General features: G+C 45.5%; 1 protein-coding gene across 2 annotated transcripts in view; it reads left to right on the forward strand.

Annotated features, from left to right (window-relative positions):
* The window catches only part of LOC139390005 (glutamate receptor, ionotropic, delta 2), a 565966-nt gene that overhangs the window by 367804 nt on the left and 172241 nt on the right, over positions 1-25921 (forward strand). For both annotated transcript variants that reach the window (XM_071137092.1, XM_071137090.1), the window contains exons 6-8: positions 1997-2170; positions 6475-6636; positions 11040-11159. In XM_071137092.1, coding sequence (XP_070993193.1) covers positions 1997-2170; positions 6475-6636; positions 11040-11159 — 456 coding nt within the window. The remainder of the gene's footprint in view (positions 1-1996; positions 2171-6474; positions 6637-11039; positions 11160-25921) is intronic.

A 25921-nucleotide genomic window follows, 5' to 3' on the forward strand; every position in this document is an offset into this window, starting at 1 on the left:
CACTCATTCACAACTTCCCACAAACAGTGGATTGGTGGAGGCATGGGCTTGTGGGAGATTCCTATACCAGTCATTTCCTTTTGAATCAGTAAAGGGAAGTGAACAAGTGCACACTCTGGTAGGAAGGACAGATAACACGTTGTTTTCAGTGAAACATCACAATACTTTCGATTTGGCTGCTGCGGGGCAAGAAGACTCCCAGCTCCGCTACAACCATTGACAACTACGTGCCGTTTTCAAGAGATCGTTAAATAAATGTTAGAACTGTTTGGTTTTAATATCATCACCTATTGGGCATAGTCGTAAATCAAATTATGTTTACCGGCCATGAAAGCAAGCAGTTACGTTCTGTAGCACGCTGATGATCGAGCTAAATGTGCGCAATTGTTTTGCATGGAATAACCGCAAATATGTAGGTCTGACTATGATATTACAACCAAATTTATTGAACAATCCCTTGAACACAGCACACGGTTGTCAATGGTTTTAAGCGGAGCTGTGGGTCTCCTTGCCCCCAGCAGCCAAATTGAACGCTCTAACCTTATTGTTTTTATTGAAAACAACCTATTGAGCCATAGCCAGAGAGTCACATGTTACATGGAAGGCCGGATCTTACCTTTCTAGGATAGCACTCTTGGTGTCAAAAGAGCCCAAATGTTTTTTACACCAACCTGAATCCTTGGATAGGGTAGGGATTCAAAACTAAAGAACATGTCAGTAATACCAAACTATAACAGATTGATAGCATTTACTTCAACAGACCGTACACTACCGTGTAGGTAGTGGCATCAACTTGTTATGAAACATACTAGGTGACAATACAGTCCTGGACCTCCTGTGGATGTAATATTGCTGGTCTATGTAGAGATGAACCCGCTCACCTATTTAACATGTGGAATTGTTAGGTTAGATCGCTCGTTGGTTATTACCGCACGGTCGGAACTAGAAGCACAAGCATTTCGCTACACTCGCATGAACATCTGCTGACCGTGTGTGCGTGACCAATAGAATTTGATTTGATTTGATTTTGCAATCGCCTTAGCATTTTGTCCGCAGGTATTAGATGTCAAGTTAGATGACGTTCTACTTGCAATATGGACTCCTCGGCACGGCTGATATGTCATGTAACCTAGATAGGGTAATTGTGAGGAAAGGAGCCTGGACCAATTCAGAACTGTCATTAAGCCCAGTCATGTCCCAATCATTTACACGCACTGACATTCCGAGAGCTTTTAGTCCACCTGTCCACTGAAAGTCAAAGTAGTTGACGTTTTGTCAGTTAATGAGTTCCAGCACTTCCGAGGAGTGTGTGCTCTTGTTAATACCTCCCCGACAATGTTTATTTCCTTGCACGCTCGGGGCATGTCAATGCTTTTTTGGTGGCAAGTTCTGCATTTGAGAACTTTTCAGAGCTTTGTGAGATAATCGCTTCTTACATTTTCCTTGGTGGAATATTTTGGGCTGGCAGGTGTATAGTTGCGGTCTGTTTGGATGTGGAGAATGGCCACCAGAGCAATGATATGAGCGGTGTGTGTTCCTAGGATGTGGTCACCATCGCCAATGTCATGCAACTTGGTTGGATTTTGGAGCTACCTTCTGCTCTCATCAACTCATCAGACCCTGCTCCCCGTGCTCTGCGTGCCCAGAGCAAAACAGGGAGAGATGTTTTTGGGGCAAAACGTCGGCCTGCAGTACGTCTGCCTGTATGTGTGTGTTTGTGTGTGTGTGTGTGTGCGGTGGTTGAAGAAGTGCAAATCTGCTAGGTTGTACAAATTCAAGGCTTGACACAGTAAAGCCTATTCTGTATCATAATGTATTGTACAATTGTACTTTATTAATGGTGTCATTGTTACTTTTTTCCTTTGTCTGGTCTCATATACAGTATAATGCAATACAGGATGCCTTTTAGCATGGATGTTTATGTGACTTCTCTGGCAGGCTTAATTTATTTTGTGTGTCTGTCTGTGTTCATGTGTCTTCTTTTGTGCTTCTGCAGGAGATCTCAGACCAGGACGTCCAGGAGCTGGTTATGAAGTCTATCGGGCGTCTGACTCTGATCAGGCAGACATTCCCCCTGCCCCAGAACACCAGCCAGCGCTGTGTCAAGCACAACCACCGCATCAACACCTCCCTCTGTGACCCCAAAGACCCCAAGGCTCAGACACTGGAGGTAACACACACACCAAAGCTGTGTACCAAATGGAACCATAGTCCTTATATAGTGCACTACCTTTGACCGAAGTGACCCCCCCCCCCACACACCCCATTTCCACCTCCCCTTCCCCCAATCACACAACTTTGAATTATCTTATAGTTGTTGATGGCACCAACATTGTTGCCACGTGCCCCAGGTTTGTGTTCTCCCCCCGACATCCTAATACATTTTTGGGAAAGTGGGCCCACATTTTGTCTGTATCAAACATCATAACTCATTGCAATATTATCATGGAAATGTGGCATGTAATTTCTCTGTTGTTATTTTTATTTTATTTTAATTTTTTACATTTGTCCCGGGGCAGCAATATGTGTATACAATTATTGTTGTACATCAAGCCCTCAAATACAGCAAAGGAAGGGAGGAAAAATAATTTGTTTCCCATTATCTTATTGTATGGCTAGTGTCAAATATGTATTTGTCATTAATATACCATTGATTTGTGTGTGTATGTAGAGAAGCCTAGAGGGATAGATCTTGTGAAACGTAAATGGAACAACCAAAGGCTTTGAGTAATGTATCTTGCGTTGACAGGTCAGTGAAGGTGAATGGTAGTGTCCCGGTGATGGAGATGTACAGCTTGTATGAAATGTTGAGAGACACTGTTCTTAGTCCAGTGAATGACTCCGGAAGGTACACATTGTACCCACTGCTTCAGGTTATATCAGTGACACGTAGAGACTGTGCTTAGTAAGAGGCATGGAAGTAAGAGGTATATTATTATTTTTTTCAGTTAAAGACTGACACATCAGACAGACCGATCAACCTTTCAAACAGAAAGGCATGCAGGAAGGCAGGCTGGCTTGCTGTCTGACACAGACAAACAGGCAGACTTACAGACAGACAGTGTTGAGTGTGTTGTGAAGTGCTGAGGGGACAGACAGGGACAGACAGAGAGCAGGGGCAGTCAGTGGAGGACAGTGTGTGCCCGGTGCAGTGGTGAGTGGTGCATTTAGGCCTGTTTTGTCTGTCAATGTGGAGCTGGAGCAGCTCAGCGGTCAGGAGAGTGGCCCAGAAGAAGCCCAATTTCACACTGCGCTGGAGCGCATCATCTGGGTCTGCCTGACCACTCTTTCTCCCCCTTCACACACACACACACACACACACACACACACACACACACACACACACACACACACACACAGTCTTGTATAACTAACCTTGTGGGGACACACAATTCAGTCCCATTCAAAATCTTATTTTCAAAATACTAACCCTAAACCTAACCCTTATCCTAACCTTAACCTGAAAACCTAACCTAACTTTAACCCTAACCCTAGCTCCTAACCCTAAACCTGATTCTAACCCTAACACTAATTTTAACCTTAACCTTAAACCCCTAGAAATAGCATTTTACATTGTGGGAACTAACAAAATTCTAGTCGGTCAAATTATTATTATTATTTTTTATTCTGGGTTCTGGTGCACTCACGCACACACACACTCCTTGCCCCCTTCTGGATTGCAGCCACTGCCGCTCCTCACGCTCCCAGAATTTACATGACCACCAGATGTTGGCCTTTAACTCAGCTTTGTCCCCCCCCCACCCCTAACTAGATACCTCCCCAGCACACACACACACACAATAGTTGTTTAGCTCCAGTGCATCCACTCTGGCATTCTAGCTACCCAGGCCAAACTAACCCTCCCTCGCCCCCCTCCCTCGACCCACCATTAATTTCACACAAGTCAAATGCTTATTTTTCCCGCTGTGGCTGAAAACACAGACGGCCAGGAATAACAATAGTGTTTCTTCAGAGTCAAGAGGATTCACTGTCATGCTTTTTTCCCTCTCTCTTCGGGTTGTTGCTCTTTTTATTCTGTCTGTGGACCAGTCCCTATGGAGCAGTTAGGGCACTGGGAGCTTTGTCATTTTTCTGAATACATACATCAGGCAGTTCATATTGGCCATTTTCTAGAGCATTTACCTTGAAGCTGCAGAGTAAGAATCCTTTGTCGCAACCCAGTACAAACACATCCTGATCCCTCATTACTAGTGTTTTTTGCTTTGGAATGGAGAGAACAGCAAAGAAAAATACACGCTTACAAAGTTCCAGTCATTTTGTACGAGTCATTTTGTGTGTTTTCATCCAGCGCCCCACTCAATGTAATTGGTATTGTCTGTTCCGTGTGTGTGTGTGCGCAAGTGCAGTTGTCTGTGTGTGCATGTGCGTATGTGCACAATTGTGCCTACGTGTGTGTGATGAATGGAACTAAAGCGCCATCCACCCACCATGCATAGGTTTAAATTATCGGAACATTTTCTCTGCGAATATCCGCAGCATTTAAACCATTATTCTTAATCATTATTATTATTAATGATGTGGTTGGAAGCAACAGTACAATCACCCAGCATACTAAAACAGGAGTTGTGTTTTGAATGGGAGCCTGGCTGCATCCCAAATTGCACAATTTTACCTATAAAGTGCACTACTTTTGACCTTTCCCCATAGGGGAACCCTTTTGGCTCTGGTCAAAAGGACAGATAACTGCCAAAATAAAGGAAACAGCAACATAAAGTGTCTTCATTTGGCTTTGGGTCACCACAAGCCAGAACAGCTTCTATGCATAGATTGCCATAGATTCTACTAGTGTCTGGAACTCTATTGGAGGGATGCGAGACCGTTCTTCCACAAGAAATGAGTTGTTGATGTTGGTGGAAAACATGTGCCGCTCAGGTGCTGCTCCAGAATCTCCCATAAGTGTTTCATTGAGTTGAGACCAGAATGCCATGACATATGGTTTACATCATTTACACGCTCATGAAACCATTCAGTAACCACTTGTCCCTTGTGGATGGGGCCATTGTTATCCTATGAGGACATAGCCATGGTAGCTAAAATAATGGATTTTTATACATGACCCTAAGCATGATGCGATGGGAATTGCTTAATTAACTCCGGCACCACACCTGTGTGGAAGCACCTGCTTTCAATATACTTTATATCCCTCATTTACTCAAGTGTTTCCGTTACCTGTAGTGCACTATGTAGTGAATAGGATGCCATTTGGGTTGCAAAACCTGTCATAGCACTGATGCATTGTTGACCTTTCTCTGCTGTAAAAGCCTATGTCAGGGAGATGCCACGCTCGTTCCTCATCCCCAGTGGGCGCTGGAACGCGGGGGCACTCAATATTGTGTCAAGTGTGCCGGAGCGTTGCAGGCTAATAAACAACGGCAAATCTAATGGCCACTCTCTACTCTATTTATTACATTCTCATTAAAATGGAGACAACACTCCTGCTAAATCACAGCGCAATCAATCAGGGCCCGAATTTACTCTCCTCTCTCTCTCTCTCTCCCCATGCGTCTTTGTGTGCGCCAAATAGCATCCTATTCCCTAGTGCACTGCTTTTGTGTGGGGCCCTCGAAAGTAGTGCACTATATAGGGAATAAGGTGTCATCATTCTTAACCTTTAAAAGGATGCATGTGGCACGATTTGCGTTGTGGAGATTTTAAAGGCTGAGTTTAGACAAAGCCAACGAGATATGTTAAAGCTGCTTGAATCATTCTGGGGCCTTTTCCATTTACCTGGAAACGGGAGCAGTCTGGATGTGTAACTCAAACAGTAGTTAGAGGGGACGTTTTCCGAGGACATCAGAGATGTAGCTACAAATGACAGGTGTTAGGTGTTGTTTCTTTACAGATGATCAAAGAACTGTTGAAATGATCCGAGCGCACCCATCAATTTTCTTTCAAATGATGCCAGCCGAGGCTGCCTGCTCCTTATGATCACTGCATGTTTCACTGCCAGCCGTCACAGCAGCTTTCAGAAGGGTGCGGAGCTTACTTAGGCTGCATCCGAAATTGCACTCTATTCCCTGTATAGTGCACTACTTTTGACCAAGGCTCATAGGGCTCTGGTCAAAGGTAATGCACTTTACAGGGAATAGGGTTTCATTTGAATCATAGCCTTTGGGTTTCTACGCCGAGGAACATGAATATACACATCATCTTGGTTTCACTTACTGCAATACCACTAGATAAGTCTGCTGTGAATTTCTCTTTCCAGTTCCCATTTTTCTTCCCTCACCGCTCTGACTACCACTTTTCTTTTGTTCCACTGGTAATAACTTCTAATAATAAGTTATTATTAACAACTCCTTTTCCTGTCGTTTTTTTCCCCTTTCTCCCTCTTTCTGTCTTTCATGTTTTGTCTCACCCTGCTCTTCGTCTGCGTCTTAATCTTCCCTTCTCTTCCCTTATTTTGTCTCACTTCCTCTTCCTCTGTCCTCCCTCCCTCTCTTTTGTTGCAAGATAACCAACCGCTACATCTACGACACGGTGCTGCTATTGGCCAACACCTTCCACAGGAAACTGGAGGACAGGAAGTGGCACAGCATGGCCAGCCTCACCTGCATCCGCAAGAACTCCAAGCCCTGGCAAGGCGGGCGCCCCATGCTAGACAACGTCAAAAAGGTACTGGTCCATATAGGGCAGGTCAATTCAAAACCTGGACCTCAAAGCCAGTTCCACTGCTGATTTTCATTCTTCCCCTCTAATCAAGGACTGATTTATCCCTGGGAATCAAGGTGGGTGCATTTACTTATCAGGTAGAGCAGAAAAACAGCAGGACTCCGGACCTTCTTAGGTTATTCTTAGGGACAGGTATTTTTCTTGAATACAACAAAGGCCGTCAGGTCACGATGAGGTCATGACAAACTCCTAGTTCTGACTTATTCCGTATACTGTACATCATATTATGTACATCCATAGGATACATTAAATATATGCATGAGATTGTATTTCCATGTCCTGTATAATGCTTGGAGTGAGGGATGGAAAATGTTGTTACCGAAGTTCTACCAACACATTGACTGTAGTACTCACTCTGGAAAAACATTAGACCACTGCTACTCAACATTTCGAAATGCCTACAAGCCCCCCCCCCCCCCCCCCCGCCCTCCCTTCGGCAAATCTGATCATGGCTCCATTTTGCTTCTCCCTTCCTATAGACAGAAACTCAAACAGGAAGTACCAGTGCTAAGGTCTATTCAATGCTGGTCTGACCAAGCTCGCAATCCATGCTTCAAGATTGTTTTGATCACACGGACTGGGATATGTTCCAGGGAGCCTCTGAGAATAACATTGATGAATGCACGGATACGGTGACTAAGTTCATCAGGAGGTGTATAGGAGATGTTGTACCCACTGTGACTATTAAAACCTACCCAAACCAGAAACTGTGGATAGATGGAAACATCCGCACAAAACTGAAAGCGCGAGCCACTGCATTGAACCATGGCAAGGTGACTGGAAATATGGTTGAATACAAACAGTGTAGTTATTCCCTCCGTAAGGCAATCAAACAGGCATAAATTCAGCGGCTCAGACACAAGACGTATGTGGCAGGGTCTATAGACAATCACGGACTATAAAGGGAAAACCAGCCACGTCGCGGACACCGACGTCTTGCTTCCGGACAAGCACAGAGCCACCGACGCGACCCGCTACCAAGGACTGTGGGCTCTCCTTCTCCGTGGCAGATGTGAGTAAGACATTTAAGCATGTTAACCCTCACAAGGCTGCCCGCCAAGACGTCATCCCTAGCTGCGTCCTCAAAGCATGCGCAGACCAGATGGCTGGAGTGTTTACAGACATATTCAATATCTCCCCATCTCCTCAGTCTGCTGTCCCCACTTGCTTCAAGATGTCCACCATTGTTCCTGTACCCAAGAAAGCAAAGGTAACTGAACTAAATCACCCCGTAGCACTCACTTCTGTCATTGTAAAGTGTTTTGAGTGGCTAGTTAATCATATCACCTCTACCTTATCTGACACCCTAGACCAGGGGTGGGCAATTCCAGTCCTTGAGGGTTTTGCCTCAGCCCCAGCTAACACACCTGACTCCAATAATCACCTAATCATGATCTTTAGTTTGGAATGCAATTTGGTTAATCAGCTGTGTTTGCTAGGGATGGAGAAAAGTGTGACACCAATCAGGCCCTCGAGGACTGGAGTTGCCCACCCCTGCCCTAGACCCACTTCAATTTGCTTACCTTCCCAATAGATCCACAGACAATATAATCGCCATTGCACTGCACACTACCCTATCCCATCTGGACAAGAGGAATACCTATGTAAGAATGCTGTTCATTGACTATAGCTCAGCATTCAACCCCATAGTCCACTCTAAGCTCATCATTAAGCTCGGAGCCCTGAGTCTGAGCCACGCCCTATGCAACTTCCTGACTGGCCTCCCCCAAGGTGGTGAAGGTAGGAAACAACACCTCCACTTTGCTGATCCTTAACACAGGGGCCCCACAAGGGTGCGTGCTCAGCCCTCTCCTGTACTCCCTGTTCACCCATGACTGCGTGGCCCACAACCACAGGGCTCTCCAGATGGTGGTGTTGCCTGCCCAACGCATCACTGGGGGCAAACTACCTGCCCTCCAGGACACCTACAGCACCTGGTGTCACAGGAAGGCCAAAAAGATCATCAAGGACATCAACCACCCGAGCCACGTCCTGTTCACCCCGCTATAATCCAGAAGACTAGGTCAGTACAGGTGCATCAAAACTGGGACCGAGTGACTGAAAAACATCTTCTAACTCAAGGCCATCAGACTGTTAAATCGCCATCACTAGCCGGCTTCCACAAGGTTACGCAACCCTGCACCTTAGAGGCTGCTGCCCTATATACATAGACATGAAATCACTGGCCACTTTAATAATGGAACACTAGTCACTTTAATAATGTTTGCATACTGCTTTACTCATCTCATATGTTTATACTGTATTTTATATTGTAGTCAATGCCACACCCACATTGCTCAAGCTAATATTTATATATTTCTTAATTCCATTTATTTACTTTAGATGTGTGTGCATTGTTGTGAATTGTTAGATACTACTGCACTGGAGCTAGGAACACAAGCATTTCGCTACACCCACAATATCATCTTCTAAATATGTGTATGGGACCAATACAATTTTATATAATTTGATTGGACATTATGATAGGAATGTTGATAAATCTGTGTAAAGAATATGTCAAGCAAGAGTGGCATGGACCTTGTCCCAAATGACACCCTATTCCCTATGTAGCCCTATGGGTCACGGTCAAAAGAAGTGCACTACTTAGGGAATAGGGTGCCATTTGGAACAGGTTCAGCAGTGTTCTGTCTTTGCGCTACCTGACAAGGTGCAATGCTGCTGTAGATCATATGCACACTACATTATGTGAAAGACAATTGACAGACAAGGGATAGCCCTTCAATGTTGGAACTCATCTCTTCTTCCTCCACTTTTCTCTCAGAGGAGACCTTTGAAATGGATAGGGAGACACTGTAGGGGCGCTGTCTTGGACATTGAATAAAACCCTGTTGGGGTTGTTGTTGCCGTGTTGAGGTGACATTGTGCTCTCCAGAGCTGCTGTGTTGGTGCAGGAGGCTAGGATGGGATGTTATCACCTTCTCCATCCCTGTGGCCTTTGCTCCTGGGGGGTGTACTGTACCTGTCGACATGTGTCTGCACAAACAAATGGGCATGCACGTGCCCACACACACACAGTACACTCTCTCACACAAACACACACACACACACCAACAGTGGCGTCCTCACACCCTGCCCTCTGCCATGAGCTGCGTGAGCATTCAGTGAAAGTGACACCGGCCCTGCTATAGGGATGGTGAGCCTGCAAAAGCCAAGTCCCATTGATTCAGTCCCTCTCCAACCAGCCCTGGGACTCTGTTTGTGTGAGGTGTTCTCTCCTCCAGTTTTTAATTGTAATAACTGTGTATAGGTGATGTTAATGTGGCGTGAACCTTGTTATTGTACTGTAAGCCAGCGATGTAATGGACCCATTTTTCATTCCCTAGGGTGTCCTCACTGGATCACTGTTCTACAGCTTTATTAGGGGAACTGGCTGTTTATTGGCTTTTCAATGCCTGCGTTAAGGTGAACTCGTCTGGATACTGCTCATCAGCTCTCATAATTGGCCAGCTAATTATTCCTGTCAGGTCGGTATTGGTGCAATACATTCACAACAATTATCTTTGTGGTAATTGCACCTGCTGTGTAATTGCACCTGCTGTAGAGGACGATGTGCCAGACAGGCGGTAAAGAGAGAGTGGAGGGAGTGGGGGGGTGTGTTGAGGAGGGTCTCTGCACTCGTTTGTGATGTTGGAGAGATGAAAGGCTAGGCATGGTGTTGCGCTTTGTTTGTGGCAGCCAAGGCCCTCTCTGGCGAAAAGGGGTTTGTAAGCCTGCTCTCGTTTTGCAAATGAGACCCCAATAAGAGTAGACTACCAACAGGCGATTATTATCATTATGATAATGTAATGGGCTGCATGAAGATGAATAAATCTGTTTCCCAACGTGGGCGGATTCGTTGTGGCTCGGGGCAGTCGCGTTCTCAAACACAGCGCCGCAGAATGCCTTCAGTGCAGGTGCACTGCAGGCTGAATGATGAAAGGGGAGCGAGGCAGAGAATTTGTTGATTCATGACCTCTGCACACATCAATCGAAGACATCAAAGCGAGAGGGATTGTCTTCAGAAAACCCCACGCTTTCCAACCAGGTGATCTAGGCTGGAGGATTGATGATGTCTTGCTACTTACTATATATCACCTTCTTCTCCCATTGGGCTTGTGAAATAACAGATAGAAGTATCCAGTCTGACAAGAGATCTTTTATATGGTCCATTTGAAATGTTTTCTAACTTTCTCAGGGACTACATTCATTGTAGTGTCTTTGATAATCATGTGTACGGTGTCCATATTAGGTTAGACTCTGTCTCATCAGGACTTGTTTCGATCTCAACAGGACTATGTGCTTTGTCCATTTTGACAGCACTCTGACTTTGTGTCTTTCCCGTACAGTCTGGAGTGAGTGGTCTGACCGGCTTCCTGGAGTTTACTGACAACGGAACCAACCCCAACATCTACTTTGAGATCCTGGGGACCAATTATGGCGAGGACAGGGGGAGGGGTGTCATCAAGGTAAGATAACAAAATATTGTTGTTCTTTTTGTTGTGGTTGGCTATTCGACACAGCGTGGTACTTGATGTGCACTTGTTGTTTCTGCTGGGGCCAGCCATACAGAAATGTATACATACATTTAGATAAAAGTGTCTGCCAAATGGCATATATTATTATATTATATCATTATGTTTATGTGGTGCTCTTCAGCTCCGTGTATTGTCATTGAGGCTCATTATCATTTAAAAAGCAGACTGTACATCTATCTATACAGTAGAGTCAAATTCATGAATATTAGGAAAGGTTTTGGTGAATATTAGGAAAGGTTTTGGTCACTTTGCCAGGATGCACAAAAAGAGTAATTTTTAAAAGCAAATGTATATGATCAAATCAAACTTGATTTGTCACATGCACCGAATTCAAATAAAATGTATTTATATAGCCCTTCTTACATCAGCTGATATCTCAAAGTGCTGTACAGAAACCCAGCCTAAAACCCCAAAACAGCAAGCAATGCAGGTGTATAAGTACGGTGGCTAGGAGAAACTCCCTAGAAAGGCCAAAACCTAGGAAGAAACCTAGAGAGGAACCAGGCTATGAGGGGTGGCCAGTCCTCTTCTGGCTGTGCCGGGTGGAGATTATAACAGAACACGGCCAAGATGCTCAAATGTTCATAAATGACCAGCATGGTCAAATAATAATAATCACAGTAGTTGTCGAGGGTGCAACAGGTCAGCACCTCAGGAGGAAATGTCAGTTGGCTTTTCATAGCCGAACATTAAGAGTATCTCAACACGTGTAGACTTTACCTTGAAATGCTTACTTACAAGCCCTTAACCAACAGAAGAGTTAAGAAAAGATTTACCCACTGGACTAAAATAAAAAGTAACAAAAAAGTAAGTCTATTATCCCTGTTCTTCTCATATATGTATAGTGCCAGGTTACACCTTAGCTCATTAAACCTCACCTCTCTCCTTCAGGTGTGGACACTAATTATGTTAATTTACCGAATGATCAAGTTTTAATAGATAATCATAGCTGCTCAATGGAATTTCAAACAGCCGCCCTCAGAGAATGATGCACCGCTGTTTATCTTCCACTGTGCTGTTTATTTATCTAATGTTGGTTCTAGTGCATCAGCCCAGCCGCGGTTGAAGAATAGTAGCACAAGACCCGATTCCCTGAGCGCCACCATGCGCGATAATTCGTCTGTTCTTTCCCCTCATTTTCTCTTAATTACTGTATTCATACATTCCCGTATTTACTCACTCAAATATCAGTTGCTATCGTTCTGTTCCATCTGTTGTCCAAATACAGATCAATTACCGGTAACCATGGTGGCAAAGACGTCGTAGAGATGTCCGGGAGATGGATTGGTTACGGCAGTTTCAGGGAACATAGAGAGACAATGTGTTCCTCTCAGATAAACAAAGGTGTTGACTCACCCTGGTCGTTCCCATAACTCCCGGTGAGTGAGCGAGGAACACAAACACAACCGATATCCTGACCCAAAGTCTTAATCTGCCACTACCACTCACCTAAATAGTAAACACCGCCATGCCGTGGCAGATCAGGTGACTTCATGTCACGTTATGCAGTCAGTGCCTCAGATGTAAATCACAGAAGAGATGTATTATTTTTATTTGTATTATTGAAATCACATTCTATTGAGAGAGAAAGTCACAAGTGAGAGGGGTAGACAGATGGGTAGAGATAGAAAGTCACAAGTGAGAGGGGTAGACAGATGGGTAGAGATAGAAAGTCACAAGTGAGAGGGGTAGACAGATGGGTAGAGATAGAAAGTCACAAGTGAGAGGGGTAGACAGATGGGTAGAGATAGAAAGTCACAAGTGAGAGGGGTAGACAGATGGGTAGAGATAGAAAGTCACAAGTGAGAGGGGTAGACAGATGGGTAGAGACAGAAAGTCACAAGTGAGAGGGGTAGACAGATGGGTAGAGACAGAAAGTCACAAGTGAGAGGGGTAGACAGATGGGTAGAGATAGAAAGTCACAAGTGAGAGGGGTAGACAGATGGGTAGAGACAGAAAGTCACAAGTGAGAGGGGTAGACAGATGGGTAGAGATAGAAAGTCACAAGTGAGAGGGGTAGACAGATGGGTAGAGATAGAAAGTCACAAGTGAGAGGGGTAGACAGATGGGTAGAGATAGAAAGTCACAAGTGAGAGGGGTAGACAGATGGGTAGAGATAGAAAGTCACAAGTGAGAGGGGTAGACAGATGGGTAGAGATAGAAAGTCACAAGTGAGAGGGGTAGACAGATGTGTTGAGGAACAGAGATATGAAGGTACAGGCGGGGTTTAACCTAATCCCACAAGGGGGAATGTATGATCCAGAGTCGGCAGCGCTACTACTAGACCAGACTCCAGCACACAAAAGAGAAGTGTTTTTATCATTGCAGGTGGGTGGAGTGGTGGTAGTTGTAGTCGCACTGCATTTGTGCGGAGATACTGAGTGAACAGCTCAGATATATATGAAAACGTGAAATGACCCTGGGAATTGATAGAACATCACTCAGAGATGCACAAACACAATATATATATTTTTTTAAATGGATGAATCTTTCCTTTAAGAGTTGCATACCAAATGGCGCATCCTAGATGTGGACCTCCCTGAGTACCTTGGCTCAGACTTGTTGTCACACTGCAGACAAATGGTCTGATTGGATGAACACTAGGGGTCACTGTCCTTGAGGCTTCATGCGGGAAAGAGTTGTGTGGCTTTTCTCTCACCAACTACAGTACATATTCATTCAAACACAACATACTAAATGGGCCCACACACACACACACCCCTGACGAATCCCAAACTCTACTTCCAGAGGGGCCACTGTAGGTTACGAATGAGATTGTCAGATCTCATTAGAGATAATGGCCTGAGACACAAACATAGCGCAACACGCTTCCAAAGATGAAATTCATCTTTAAGTAAAAAGTAATTACATTAACTCTGATTCCTTAATCAGAGAATATAATTACTTTTGGGGGAATTGAATACACTGAACAAAAATATAAACGCAACATGCAATCATTTCAAAGGTTTTACTGAGTTACAGTTCATATAACGAAATCAGTCAATTGAAAAAATATATAATTAGGCCCTAATCTATGGATTTCACATGGCTAGGAATACAGATATGCATCTGTGGGTCTAAGATACCTTAAAATAAGGGTAGGGGCGTGGATCAGAAAACCAGTTAGTATCTGGTGTGACCACCCATTTGTCTCATGCCGTGCGACACATCTCCTTTGCATAGAGATCATTATGTTGATTGTGGCCTGTGGACTATTGTCCCACTCCTTTTCAATGGCTTTGTGAAGTTGCTGGATAGTGTGGGGAACTGGAACGCTCTGTCGTACAAGTCGATCCAGAGCATCCCAAACATGCTAAATGCGGGACAGGCCATGGGAGTACTGGGACATTTTCAGCTTTCAGGAATTGTGTACAGACCCTTGCGACATGGGGCCGTGTATTATCACACTGAAACATGAGGTGATGGCGGCAGATGAATGGCACAACAATGGGCCTCGTCATGATATCTCTATGCATTCAAATTGCCATCGATAAAATGCAATTGTGTTTTATGTCCATAGCTTATGCCTGCCCAAACCATTACCCCACCGCCACCATGGGGCACCATTCTGTTCACAACGTTGACATCAACAAACCACTCACCCACACGACGCCATCCACAATGTCTGCCATCTGCCCGGTACAGTTGAAACCGGGATTCATCTGTGAAGAGCACACTTCTGCAGCGTGTCAGTGGCCATCGAAGGTGAGCATTTGTCCACTAAAGTCGGTTATGACACCGAACTGCAGTCAGATCAAGACTCTGGTGAGGACGACGAGCATGCAGATGAGCTTCCCTGAGACGATTTTTGCAGAATTCTTCGGTTGTGCAAACCTACAGTTTCATCAGCTGTCCTGGTGGCTGGTCTCAGGCAAACACGCAGGTGCAGAAGCCGGATGTGCAGGTCCTGGGCTGGCGTGGTTACACATGGTCTGCAGTTGTGAGGCCGGTTGGACGTACTGCCAAATACTCTAAAACTACGTTGGAGGCAGTTTATGGTAGAGAAATTAACATTCAATTCTCTGGTAACAGCTTTGGTGGACATTCCTCCAGTCAGCATGCCAATTGCACACTCCCTTAAAGCTCGCGACATCTGTGGCATTGTTTCATGACAAAACTGCACATTTTAGAGTGGCCTTCTATTGTCCTCAGCACAAGCTGCACCTGTGTAATGATGATGCTGTTTAATCAGCTTTTGTTTGCCACAACTGTCAGGTGGATGGATGATCTTGGCAAAGGAGAAAGGCTCACTAACAGGAATGTAAACCAATTCTTGTGCATATGAAAAATCTCTGGGATCTTTTATTTCAGCTCATGAAACATGGGACCAACACTTTACATGTTGCGTTTATATTTCTGTTCAGTATACTTGTTACATTGCTTATGAGGTTATAGTAGCAATATATGTACCAAACCATCTGATGAGGGAATGCAGGAGTTGTTGCGTCGTCTACTGAATAGTTGACATTTTGCCTCTGTGAAGGATCAGTTGAAAAGAGCAGAGAATAAGAGTTGCAGGTCATCGTACTGCACTCTGATGCTTCAATTAAAGGACAAACGTAAACAACTCAATACACTGATTTAAAAGGGCAATCTGCAGTTCAAACAACAACAAAGCGGACACTGCACCACTGTGTTGGTAAACAGCTGAGGGATGAGAAATGTAACCAGATCAAAATTATGTTTAGAGGCTATCACAGATTGCCCATTTAACCTAGCTATGCGCCATATTCAAAAACACTCAGCTAACCCATTCTTCGAAAAAACCACGAAGTGCAGTTATTCATGTATTGGCTCCATAACTCATTACATGTGGTCATTTTTATATATAAAGCTGTCATGTACTGTACTGTATGTGGTTGAATGTAACCAACACCTGAATCATTTTGGTACATTCATTTTTTTAGTCATGGAACTGTCTTTTTTAAAATATTTTTGACATTTAAACCTCCAATGCTTTATTGAAGTTGCTTTAAGTCACAGGTGACACAGGTGACACAGGTGACAACGTGTTTTGCCTGTTTGACGAAAGGCTTACTCACAAAGTAAGATACACAGCAAACAACAAATAGACATCAATTAATACAAGTAATAAATACGCATTCATAAAATAAGGACGGTTAAGTACTGTATGTGTGAAAATCCAATGTAAGGCTTACCCGCAAACGACTTCACAATAAGATAAGCTACACGACAAACAGCAAATGACACATCTGGAAATACACATAATACGCGTTATTATTAGCACAGCACTCCACGCTGTATCCTAGGGAAAAGCCGATCGAGCAACTTCATTTCCCCCACACAATATCATCATGGACCCTGAATGTTGTTGTCTTTCATATTTGTTCATCTCCACTGATAGAATTCTAGTCGGGCCTTGTTATTAAACTATGCTCAGGCACAGAACGGCTTATTCCAGTAATTGACACAGAGGTGACCCCGGACCTGGGACGGCTATAAGCTGCTGCTCGCCTTTCTTTCAATTCATTATCCGCACTGAGCCACACACTTACTGTATGCATGTTATTATCACTCTCTCTTTCTATATTCCCCCGCTCTCTCGTCTTCTCCTTCCCCTCTCTCTCTCTCTCTCTCTCTCTCTCTCTCTCTCTCTCTCTCTCTCTCTCTCTCTCTCTCTCTCTCTCTCTCTCTCTCTCTCTCTCACACACATACAGTTGTCTCTATATTGATAATAGCGGGTCATAGGCAATCTATCATAATTATTATTACCTCCGTGCAAGAATTTGTTTTCCACTCCATTAATTCGGGTGGCTACATGCAGCTTACAACTTTATACATCAATAATCTCAAAGCTCCAATGGCCAGCAGCATAGAGGACAGCAACGCTGCCTACTGGGTAATTGCTTCGTTAGCCATCATGGGACCTTAAGTAATTTCTGCTGGCAAAGAAATAGATTTATATTTTCAATGTGTGGCTCTTAAAGAGGGTCACAATTTGATCTAATAGAATTCCCACTGAGCCAGAAAGCGAGAGAAGGGGAGAGAGTGAGATGGGGAGGGGTGATGTAGATTACCTATTCTTTAGATAAAGGGAGGGACAGAGGCTTGGGTCAAAGCAAGAGAGGCAGGCCGGGAAAGGATATGAAGTGAGTGTCGGCGGAATGTTAACCCACTAATTGAATAGCATTTCATTCATACTACAATGTTTGCCAGAGCGGGGTCACCCTGCCTATTCTGGCACAGCCATTATACTATCAGGATAATAGATATACAGTAGTACCTTCAGTGATATGTTTGGACTCATAGAAAGTATTTCTTTAACATGAAAGCTGGTGTTATTCTATTAGCCTTGACACTGTAAAAAGAAACATGTTTGGCCATGTACTCCTGCATGACAATTGAATGTCAGTTTGCATGAGTGTCCGGTTGTATGTCTTCCTGCAAGTACCTGTTAGTCAAAGAGCATTTGCGCTTTTCACATTTATGCCCAAAGCCGTACCAAGACATATAGTAGAGTGGCTTGTATGTATGCTGACACCTGCTCTCAAAAGAACATTCCTGTCATTAATGTAAAATAACATAAAAGGAACTTGAATTGTCAGTATGTTGATAGATGATGGTGATAGAACATTGGTTCAATGTATTTTTGCCCGGTGGTAGGGGACTTACGTTACCGGAAATGAACATGTTAAAAACATTTTGGAAATACAATAATTACACAATGTTATTGTAACACAAATGCAATTGTAATTCTGGGACCATGCAACATATATTTTGGACTACAAAATAGCTTATCAAAAGCAGGTACAATTGTCCGTTCGTGGTACAAGATATGAAAGCAACACCTTTTGGAAGGAAGGAATTCATTCCTTCAATGTAAAATATATTCCTGTAAGAATGTGTGTTAAATATGTGGGGAGGCTTTACAGTGGAACAGAAGAGATCCCCCTGGGGTAGAGATCCCCATTTCCCCCAATTTTCCGTTCCATTAGGTAGATTCAGATGTTGCTTTATAGAAGCTGTCTCTGCCTTTAGGAGAGGCAGGGGAGAGAGAATCATTGATTTGTCCTGCTTCAGAGATTCTCTCTTTGCACTTCTCCTGGACAAGTCCCAGTAGATAGAAGACGTGTTACATGTCAGCCGTTGGCCTACATCAAGTTACCCTGGGTCAGGCAGACCTTGACTGCGTCCCACTGGACCCCTGTTCCCTATATAGTGCAGTACTTTTGACCAGGGAAGCCCGTAAGCCTCGTTTCCAAAGTAGTCCACTATGTAGGGAATAGGGTGCCATTTGGGATGGCAAACATTTTCTTTATGCACATTGTGCTATGGATGTTATTGGAACATTGTTAAAGAGTGGAGGAGGAGGAGACGAAGGACAAAGTACACCTTTTAGGCTTAAAAGAAAGTCAATATCAGTGTCTTTGTGTTCTTTCCCATCCACATATTCTCTCCTTTTTTTTGTGTCTCATCACACACTGCATTCTGTTCTCTATTTCTCTCTTTTCGTGTAAGATCTGTAAGAGTAGCAGTCAAGGAAAGGGTCAATTTCAGTTCTTTGTGCCTGTTAGCACTATTATCAAATGTGAAATGCAAATGTATAAAAAATATGTAGGGGAAAGCTTTACAGTTTCAAGCGTCAGAGGACTTTATTATTAAAGTTTGAAGTCATATGTCTGAATTCATAGCCTGTCACGATGTTACTCCTGTTTTGAGACAACCGTTTAAAATGGAGTGTCACAAAATTGCATTGCTCTCTCCTGACATGTTGCAGAATAATCGGAAGCCCTCGTTCCCCAAATTAATTTTGCATGACTCGTCTTTATGCTGCATTATGCTGCTGTGTTGAGACGGGTTCGTGGATAGGTCAATTGTGTGCATCTGTAAGGGTTTTCCTGTGGTGAAGTAGAGGCGGACCAAAACGCAGCGTGGTTATATTGATTCATGTTTAATGAAAAACGATAAACACGAACACTACAAAACAATAAACGTGGAAAACCAAAAACAGCCCTATCTGGTGCAAAACACAGAGACAGGAACAATCACCCACAAACACACAGTGAAACCCAGGCTACCTAAGTATGATTCTCAATCAGAGACAACTACTGACACCTGCCTCTGATTGAGAACCATACTAGGCCGAAACATAGAAATACCCCAAACCTAGAAAAACAAACAGACTGCCCACCCAGCTCACGCCCTGACCATACTAAATAAATACAAAACAAAGGAAATAAAGGTCAGAACGTGACCAAAGGTGCGGACTCCGGCCGCAAAACCTTGACCTATAGGGGAGGGTCTGGGTGGGCGTCTGTCCGCGGTGGCGGCTCTGGCGCGGGTCGCGGACCCCACTTCACTATTGTCTTAGTCCGCCTCATTGTCCGCCTCCGTGGCTCTCTAACCATGGCAACCCCTCTCAATGACCCCACTGGACAGAGGGGCAGCTCGGGACAGAGTGGCGGCAGCTTGGGACAGAGTGGCGGCAGCTCGGGACAGAGGGGCTCTGGCTGCTCGGGACAGAGGGGCTCTGGCTGCTCGGGACAGAGGGGCTCTGGCTGCTCGGGACAGAGGGGCTCTGGCTGCTCGGGACAGAGGGGCTCTGGCTGCTCGGGACAGAGGGGCTCTGGCGGCTCGGGACAGAGGGGCTCTGGCGGCTCGGGACAGAGGGGCTCTGGCGGCTCGGGACAGAGGGGCTCTGGCGGCTCGGGGACAGAGGGGCTCTGGCGGCTCTGGGACAGAGGGGCTCTGGCGGCTCTGGGACAGAGGGGCTCTGGCGCCTCTGGGACAGAGGGGCTCTGGCGCCTCTGGGCTGAGGGGCTCTGGCGCCTCTGGGCTGAGGGGCTCTGGCGCCTCTGGGCTGAGGGGCTCTGGCGCCTCTGGGCTGAGGGGCTCTGGCGCCTCTGGGCTGAGGGGCTCTGGCGCCTCTGGGCTGAGGGGCTCTGGAGCCTCTGGGCTGAGGGGCTCTGGCGGCCCCTGGCGGCACTGGCGGCCCCTGGCGGCCCCTGGCGGCACTGGCGGCCCCTGGCGGCCCCTGGCGGCACTGGCGGCCCCTGGCGGCACTGGCGGCCCCTGGCTGACTGGCGGCACTGGCGGCCCCTGGCTGACTGGCGGCACTGGGCAGACGGGAAGCTCCGGCAACGCTGGAGAGGAAGGCTCCGGCAGCGCTGGACTAAGGAGCTCTGGCGCCTCTGGAATGAGGGGCTCTGGCGCCTCCTGGCTGAGGGGTGGGAGCAACGGCAGCGCCGAACAGGCGGGAGACTCCGGCTGCGCCGGAGAGGAGGAAGGCAGCGCTGGACAGGCCGGAGCACCTGTAAGGATGAGACGGCGAGACAGCCTGGTGCGGGGGGCTGCCACCGGAGGGCTGGTGTGTGGAGGTGGTACCGGATAGACCGGACCGTGCAGGCGCACTGGAGCTCTTGAGCACCGAGCCTGCCCAACCTTACCCGGTTGAATAGTCCCGGTCGCCCTGCCAGTGTGGCGAGGTGGAATAGCCCGCGCTGGGCTATGCAGGCGAACCGGGGACACCGTGCACAAGGCTGGTGCCATGTAAGCCGGCCCAAGGAGACGCACTGGAGACCAGATGCGTAGAGCCGGCTTCATGGCACTTGGCTCGATGCCCACTCTAGCCCGGCCGATACGCGGAGCTGGTATGTACCGCACCGGGCTATGCACCCGCACTGGGGACACCGTGCGCTCCACAGCATAACACGGTGCCTGCCCGGTCTCTCTCGCCCCCCCGGTAAGCACAGGAAGTTGGCGCAGGTCTCCTACCTGGCTTCGCCACACTTCCTGTGTGCCACCCCCCATGAAATGTTTGGGGCTGCCTCTCGGGCTTCCTTGCCAGCTGTGTTCCCTCATATCGCCGGCTCCTCTCTCCGGCTGCCTCTGCTCTCCTAGCTGCCTCCACCTGTTCCCATGGAAGGCGATCCTTTCCCGCCAGGATCTCCTCCCAGGTGTAGCAACCCTTGCCGTCCAATACATCGTCCCAAGTCCATTCCTCTTTGCGCCGCTGTTGCTGTTGCCCGTTACCACGCCGCTTGGTCCTGTTGTGGTGGGTGATTCTGTAACGGTTCTCTTGAGGTGAAGGAGAGGCGGACCAAAAAGCAGCGTGGTTAGTTTTGTACATCTTTAATAAAGATGAAAATACAACAATCTACAAAACAAGAAACGTGAAAAAAACAAAACAGTCCTATCTGGTGCCACAAACACAAAGACAGGAACAATCACCCACAAACACACAGTGAAACACAGTGAAACCCAGGCGGTTCTTTCTCAATCAGAGGCAGGTGTCATTAGTTGTCTCTGATTGAGAATCATACTTAGGTAGCCTGGGTTTCACTGTGTTTGTGGGTGATTGTTCCTGTCTTTGTGTTTGTGGCACAGCCCATAGGATTCTGGTCAAGCCTAATACCCTTGAAAGGGAATAGGGTGCCGTCTCTGTTATTTAACGCAAATCCCGGTGCTTACATTAATATTGATACAGTACTAAGAGGCTTGCTATTCTGAACCATGTCAGTCCATCCGTTTGTAGTAGAGCCCCAAACCAAAACCACCAGCTAGCTGGCTATTATGAAATCTTCAACAATTTATTGTATTTAAAGAGCAACCCTCTAAATAAACAACTACTCATTTGGAAAACAGCCTATGTGGCATCGATATGAGTCAGAAACATTTATTCTAAAAAAGGTGCATGATCTGACAAATGGTGATCCTTACCCAGTGGACAAAACTGCTTGTACAGTAAATGACTTCATTGCAACCAGATTAAAATCAGTGCTGGCTCTAAACGGGTTGTAAATGTCCCCATAATGTTGCCATTTGAACCAGCTTTGATGATAGGTTTACTGACAGGTGTAAGAGTCTTGATGGAGGGTCATTGTCTCTGTGAGGTAGGCTACTCTGCCGTGTGGTAGGATACTGCTGTGCTAGGCTAACGTTGCTGACTACAGGGCCACTGGCCATAGAGTACAGCGACAGTGGACACAGGTCAGTTGGGACACGGTCGGTGACCCTCCCTCTCATCCTCAGGTTACCTTTGGGTCAAAAGGAGATGATGGGATGCCCTTGTTGCCCCGACGTCGCCCTGATGTCGATCTTATCTTCATTCGGTCACCTGGTTTCAAACAAACGAGCCAATCCCCCACCAGGGACTGGTAACGTGGCATCACAGACCACTGACTGTACCAAACAAAAAACAAATACCATGAATAGAAACACACGCTTCCGTCAAACGGTTTGGGAGCAACCGCTTGAAATGATAATCCCTATGTACTGTACTACGGTCTAATTTCAGTACTTGTGGAACTGAAAGGAAGTCGCTGTTTTTACAGTCTCGCCAAACGATGGCTAGGCATTTCATTGTACTATCACGCATACCATTAAGGCATAATGAAAACCATAGTGTGAAATGTTTCAATCATATCTAACGTGCAGGAACAGTAAATGAAAAACCCTTTGGGATGTTGTTTGCACGTGGGAGTTCAGTTTCTGCAGTTGAAGATAATTTGCTGACAAGGGTAGGGCAAGCAAGCCCTGGGCTTGGAAATAGATGGAGTTGTGGTTGATACACTGAAGGCAGACTGCTGATCAGTTGATCAATCTCACACTCAACTTATCTTCTCTGTCAGAGAGATAGAATAGACTGCACTAGAATTCCTCTGTTTTAAAATAGACACAAACAGTATTTCAGCTTGTGGACTCATGGCAACTCATAGAAAGAGGCCAATCTCACCACCTACAGTGCATTTTGAAAGTATTCGGACCACTTGACTTTTACCACATTTTGTTATGTTACAGCCTTACATTTTTTTGATAAAAATAGTTTTTTTTGTCATCAATCTACTCACAATACCCCATAATGACAAAGCAAAAACTGTTTTAGAATTTTTTGCAAATGTATTTTTCCAAAAACCTGTTTTTCGCTTTGTCATTATGGGGTATTGTGCGTAGATTGATGAGGATTTTTAAAAATCAATTGTAGAGTAAGGCTGAAACATAACAAAATGTGGAAAAAGTCAAGGGGTCTGAATACTTTTCCGAGTGCACTATATATGCACAAGTAGGATTTACGGCTCTCAATCATTTATCTATGACTGTTTTCCAAATGGCACCCTATTCACTATATAGTGTACTACTTTTGACCAGAGCCCTAAGGGAATAGGGTGCCATTTGACATACAGGCATATGTCCCTGCGCGGCCAGGCACGACTCGAACACCATTAAGTTTGCAGATGACACAACAGTGGTAGGCCTGATCACCGACAACGACGAGACAGCCTATAGGGAGGAGGTCAGAAACTTGGCCGTGTGGTGCCAGGACATCAACCTCTCCCTCCAAGTAATCAAGACAAAGGAGGTGATTAAGGACTACAGGAAAAAGAGGACCTAGCATGCCCCCATTCTCATTGACGGGGATGCAGCGGAGCAGGTTGAGAGCTTCAAGTTCCTTGGTGTCCACATCACCAACAAACTAACATGGTCCAAGCACACCAAGACGGTCGTAAAAAAGGGGCACGACAAAACCTATTTTTAAACTGCATTGTTGGTTAAGGGTTCATCAGTAAGCATTTCACTGTTGTATTCGGCGCATGTGACTAATACGATTTGATTTTGATTTTCACGGGTGTTTAGACCATGTCAGAATTCATTTTAGCAACTGGATTTTTTAAATCATTGTGCAATAGAAATCTCCTCTTGTATCTGGCAGAGGCCTTCCAGTAAATGGATGACGCCAAGCGTCTGTTTATTATTTTATTAATGCTGTTATTTTGGTCCTGGGTGGGTGTGGAATGAGAGTAGCCTTATCGGTGTTCTGGGTTTAAACATAGCAGTCTGGAGAGAGAGAGCGAGAGAGACAGAGGAGGCTCAGTTCCCACGCTGGCTCTGTGCATCATGACTTATTGATGTCTCTCTAATGATGGTTCCTCCTCTGGTCCTCTCAGAGCACTTGGCCATTTCCCACCTTTTGTTGCCAGTTCCCAGTCTGGTGTGTGGTGAGAAATCTCAACTGGATGTTGAGTGGAGGTTTGGTCCTTTGTGGGTTATTTGGAAGAACATGGCACTTGCAACCACAGGATCGTGGGCACGCATTACTGCAAGTAGCTTTGGATAAAATGTCGCTTTTGCTAAATGGCATATAATGTTATATGCACTGAGTGTACAAAACATTAGGATCTTGCTTTTTTCATGACATAGACTCACCAGGTGAATCAAATCAAATCAAATTGTATTAGTCACATGCGCCCCTAACCAACAATGCAGTTTCACAAAAAATGGATAAGAATAAGAGATAAAAGTAACAAGTAATTAAAGAGCAGCAGTAAAATAACAATAGCAAGACTATATACAGGGGGGTACCGATACACAGTCGATGTGCGGGGGCACCGGTTAGTCGAGGTAGTATGTACACGTAGGCAGAGTTTTTAAAGTGACTATGCATAGATGACAACAGAGAGTAGCAGTGGTTTAAAGAGGGAGTAGTGGTGCAATGCAAATAGTCTGGGTAGCCATTTGATGAGGTGTTCAGGAGTCTTTTGGTTTGGGGGTAGAAGCTGTTTAGAAGCCTCTTGGACCTAGATTTGGTGCTCTGGTACCGCTTGCCGCGCGGTAGCAGTGAGAACAGTCTATGACTAGGGTGGCTGGAGTCTTTGACAATTTTTAGGGCCTTCCTCTGTCACTGCCTGGGATAGAGGTCCTGGATGGCAGTGAGCTTGGCCCCAGTGATGTACTGGGCCCTTCGCCCTTCCCTCTGTAGTGCCTTGGGGTCAGAGGCCGAGCAGTTGCCACACCAGGCAGTGATGCAACCAGTTGAGTGGATGCCAATATGACACGTGTTACACAAAATGGGGATTTCAAAAGAGAGAGAAAGCATGCACGGGAGAAAAGCACACTTCTGTACATTTGTAAACTATGCTTAGTTTAACCCTAACCTTGCCCCGAACTGCCGCTCTTATGGGTCAGAATATAATGATGTAATTACGTGTCGAATGTCTCCAATGTCTCTTCGTGGACCGGGTTCGCCTTCTCTGATGATGACACGTCTTCGGTTACCGTGTGTAACTCTCTGTTTGTCCTCACAATGTCAGTGTCCTTTCTCCTAGTACTCTGTTTCCCCACCCTTGTTCTGAAAGAGGGGTCTTCTGAGGATGGCTAATCAGCCATATAGGTGGTTCCAGCGTGGGAATGAAAGCAGTGTACACACGCGATTCCTTGGAGAGAATAACCGGGTGGTCCTGCTTGAATTCACCCTCTTAGACACAGCTACTCATCCGTGGCATAGATTGTTAAAAGGTTCCTTTTGTCTTTTTCAACCTCGTGTTGCATTCTGGGGAGACCTTGCAGACCTTGGCTGCAGCTCGTGGTCCCTAGTCATAATTTCAATTCTTAAAATAATAAGAACTTAATAATTCTTAACTCTTAACTGACCCTCTGGTCAGAAATGGGCATTTCCGCCTTTAGGGAATGTTCTCTGGGCGTAACTAGTTACAAGGCAAGGTCTGGAATTTACTCAGATCCAATTTAGGCAACAAACTTCACATTTCATCTTTACAAAAATGTTATCTTTGATCTGGACATTTACCACACCACTACAGTATTCAAAAATCAAGTACATATTGTGAAAACTCTTCAAGTTACAATGTTTTCGTTATAACGTCATCATTTAACTTTTAATAACATAACAAAAACGACATTCATTTTCATATTCCATCTATCGTCATTACTACCATTTT

Source organism: Oncorhynchus clarkii, chromosome 30 (assembly GCF_045791955.1).
Source record: "Oncorhynchus clarkii lewisi isolate Uvic-CL-2024 chromosome 30, UVic_Ocla_1.0, whole genome shotgun sequence".
Lineage (NCBI taxonomy): Eukaryota > Metazoa > Chordata > Actinopteri > Salmoniformes > Salmonidae > Oncorhynchus > Oncorhynchus clarkii.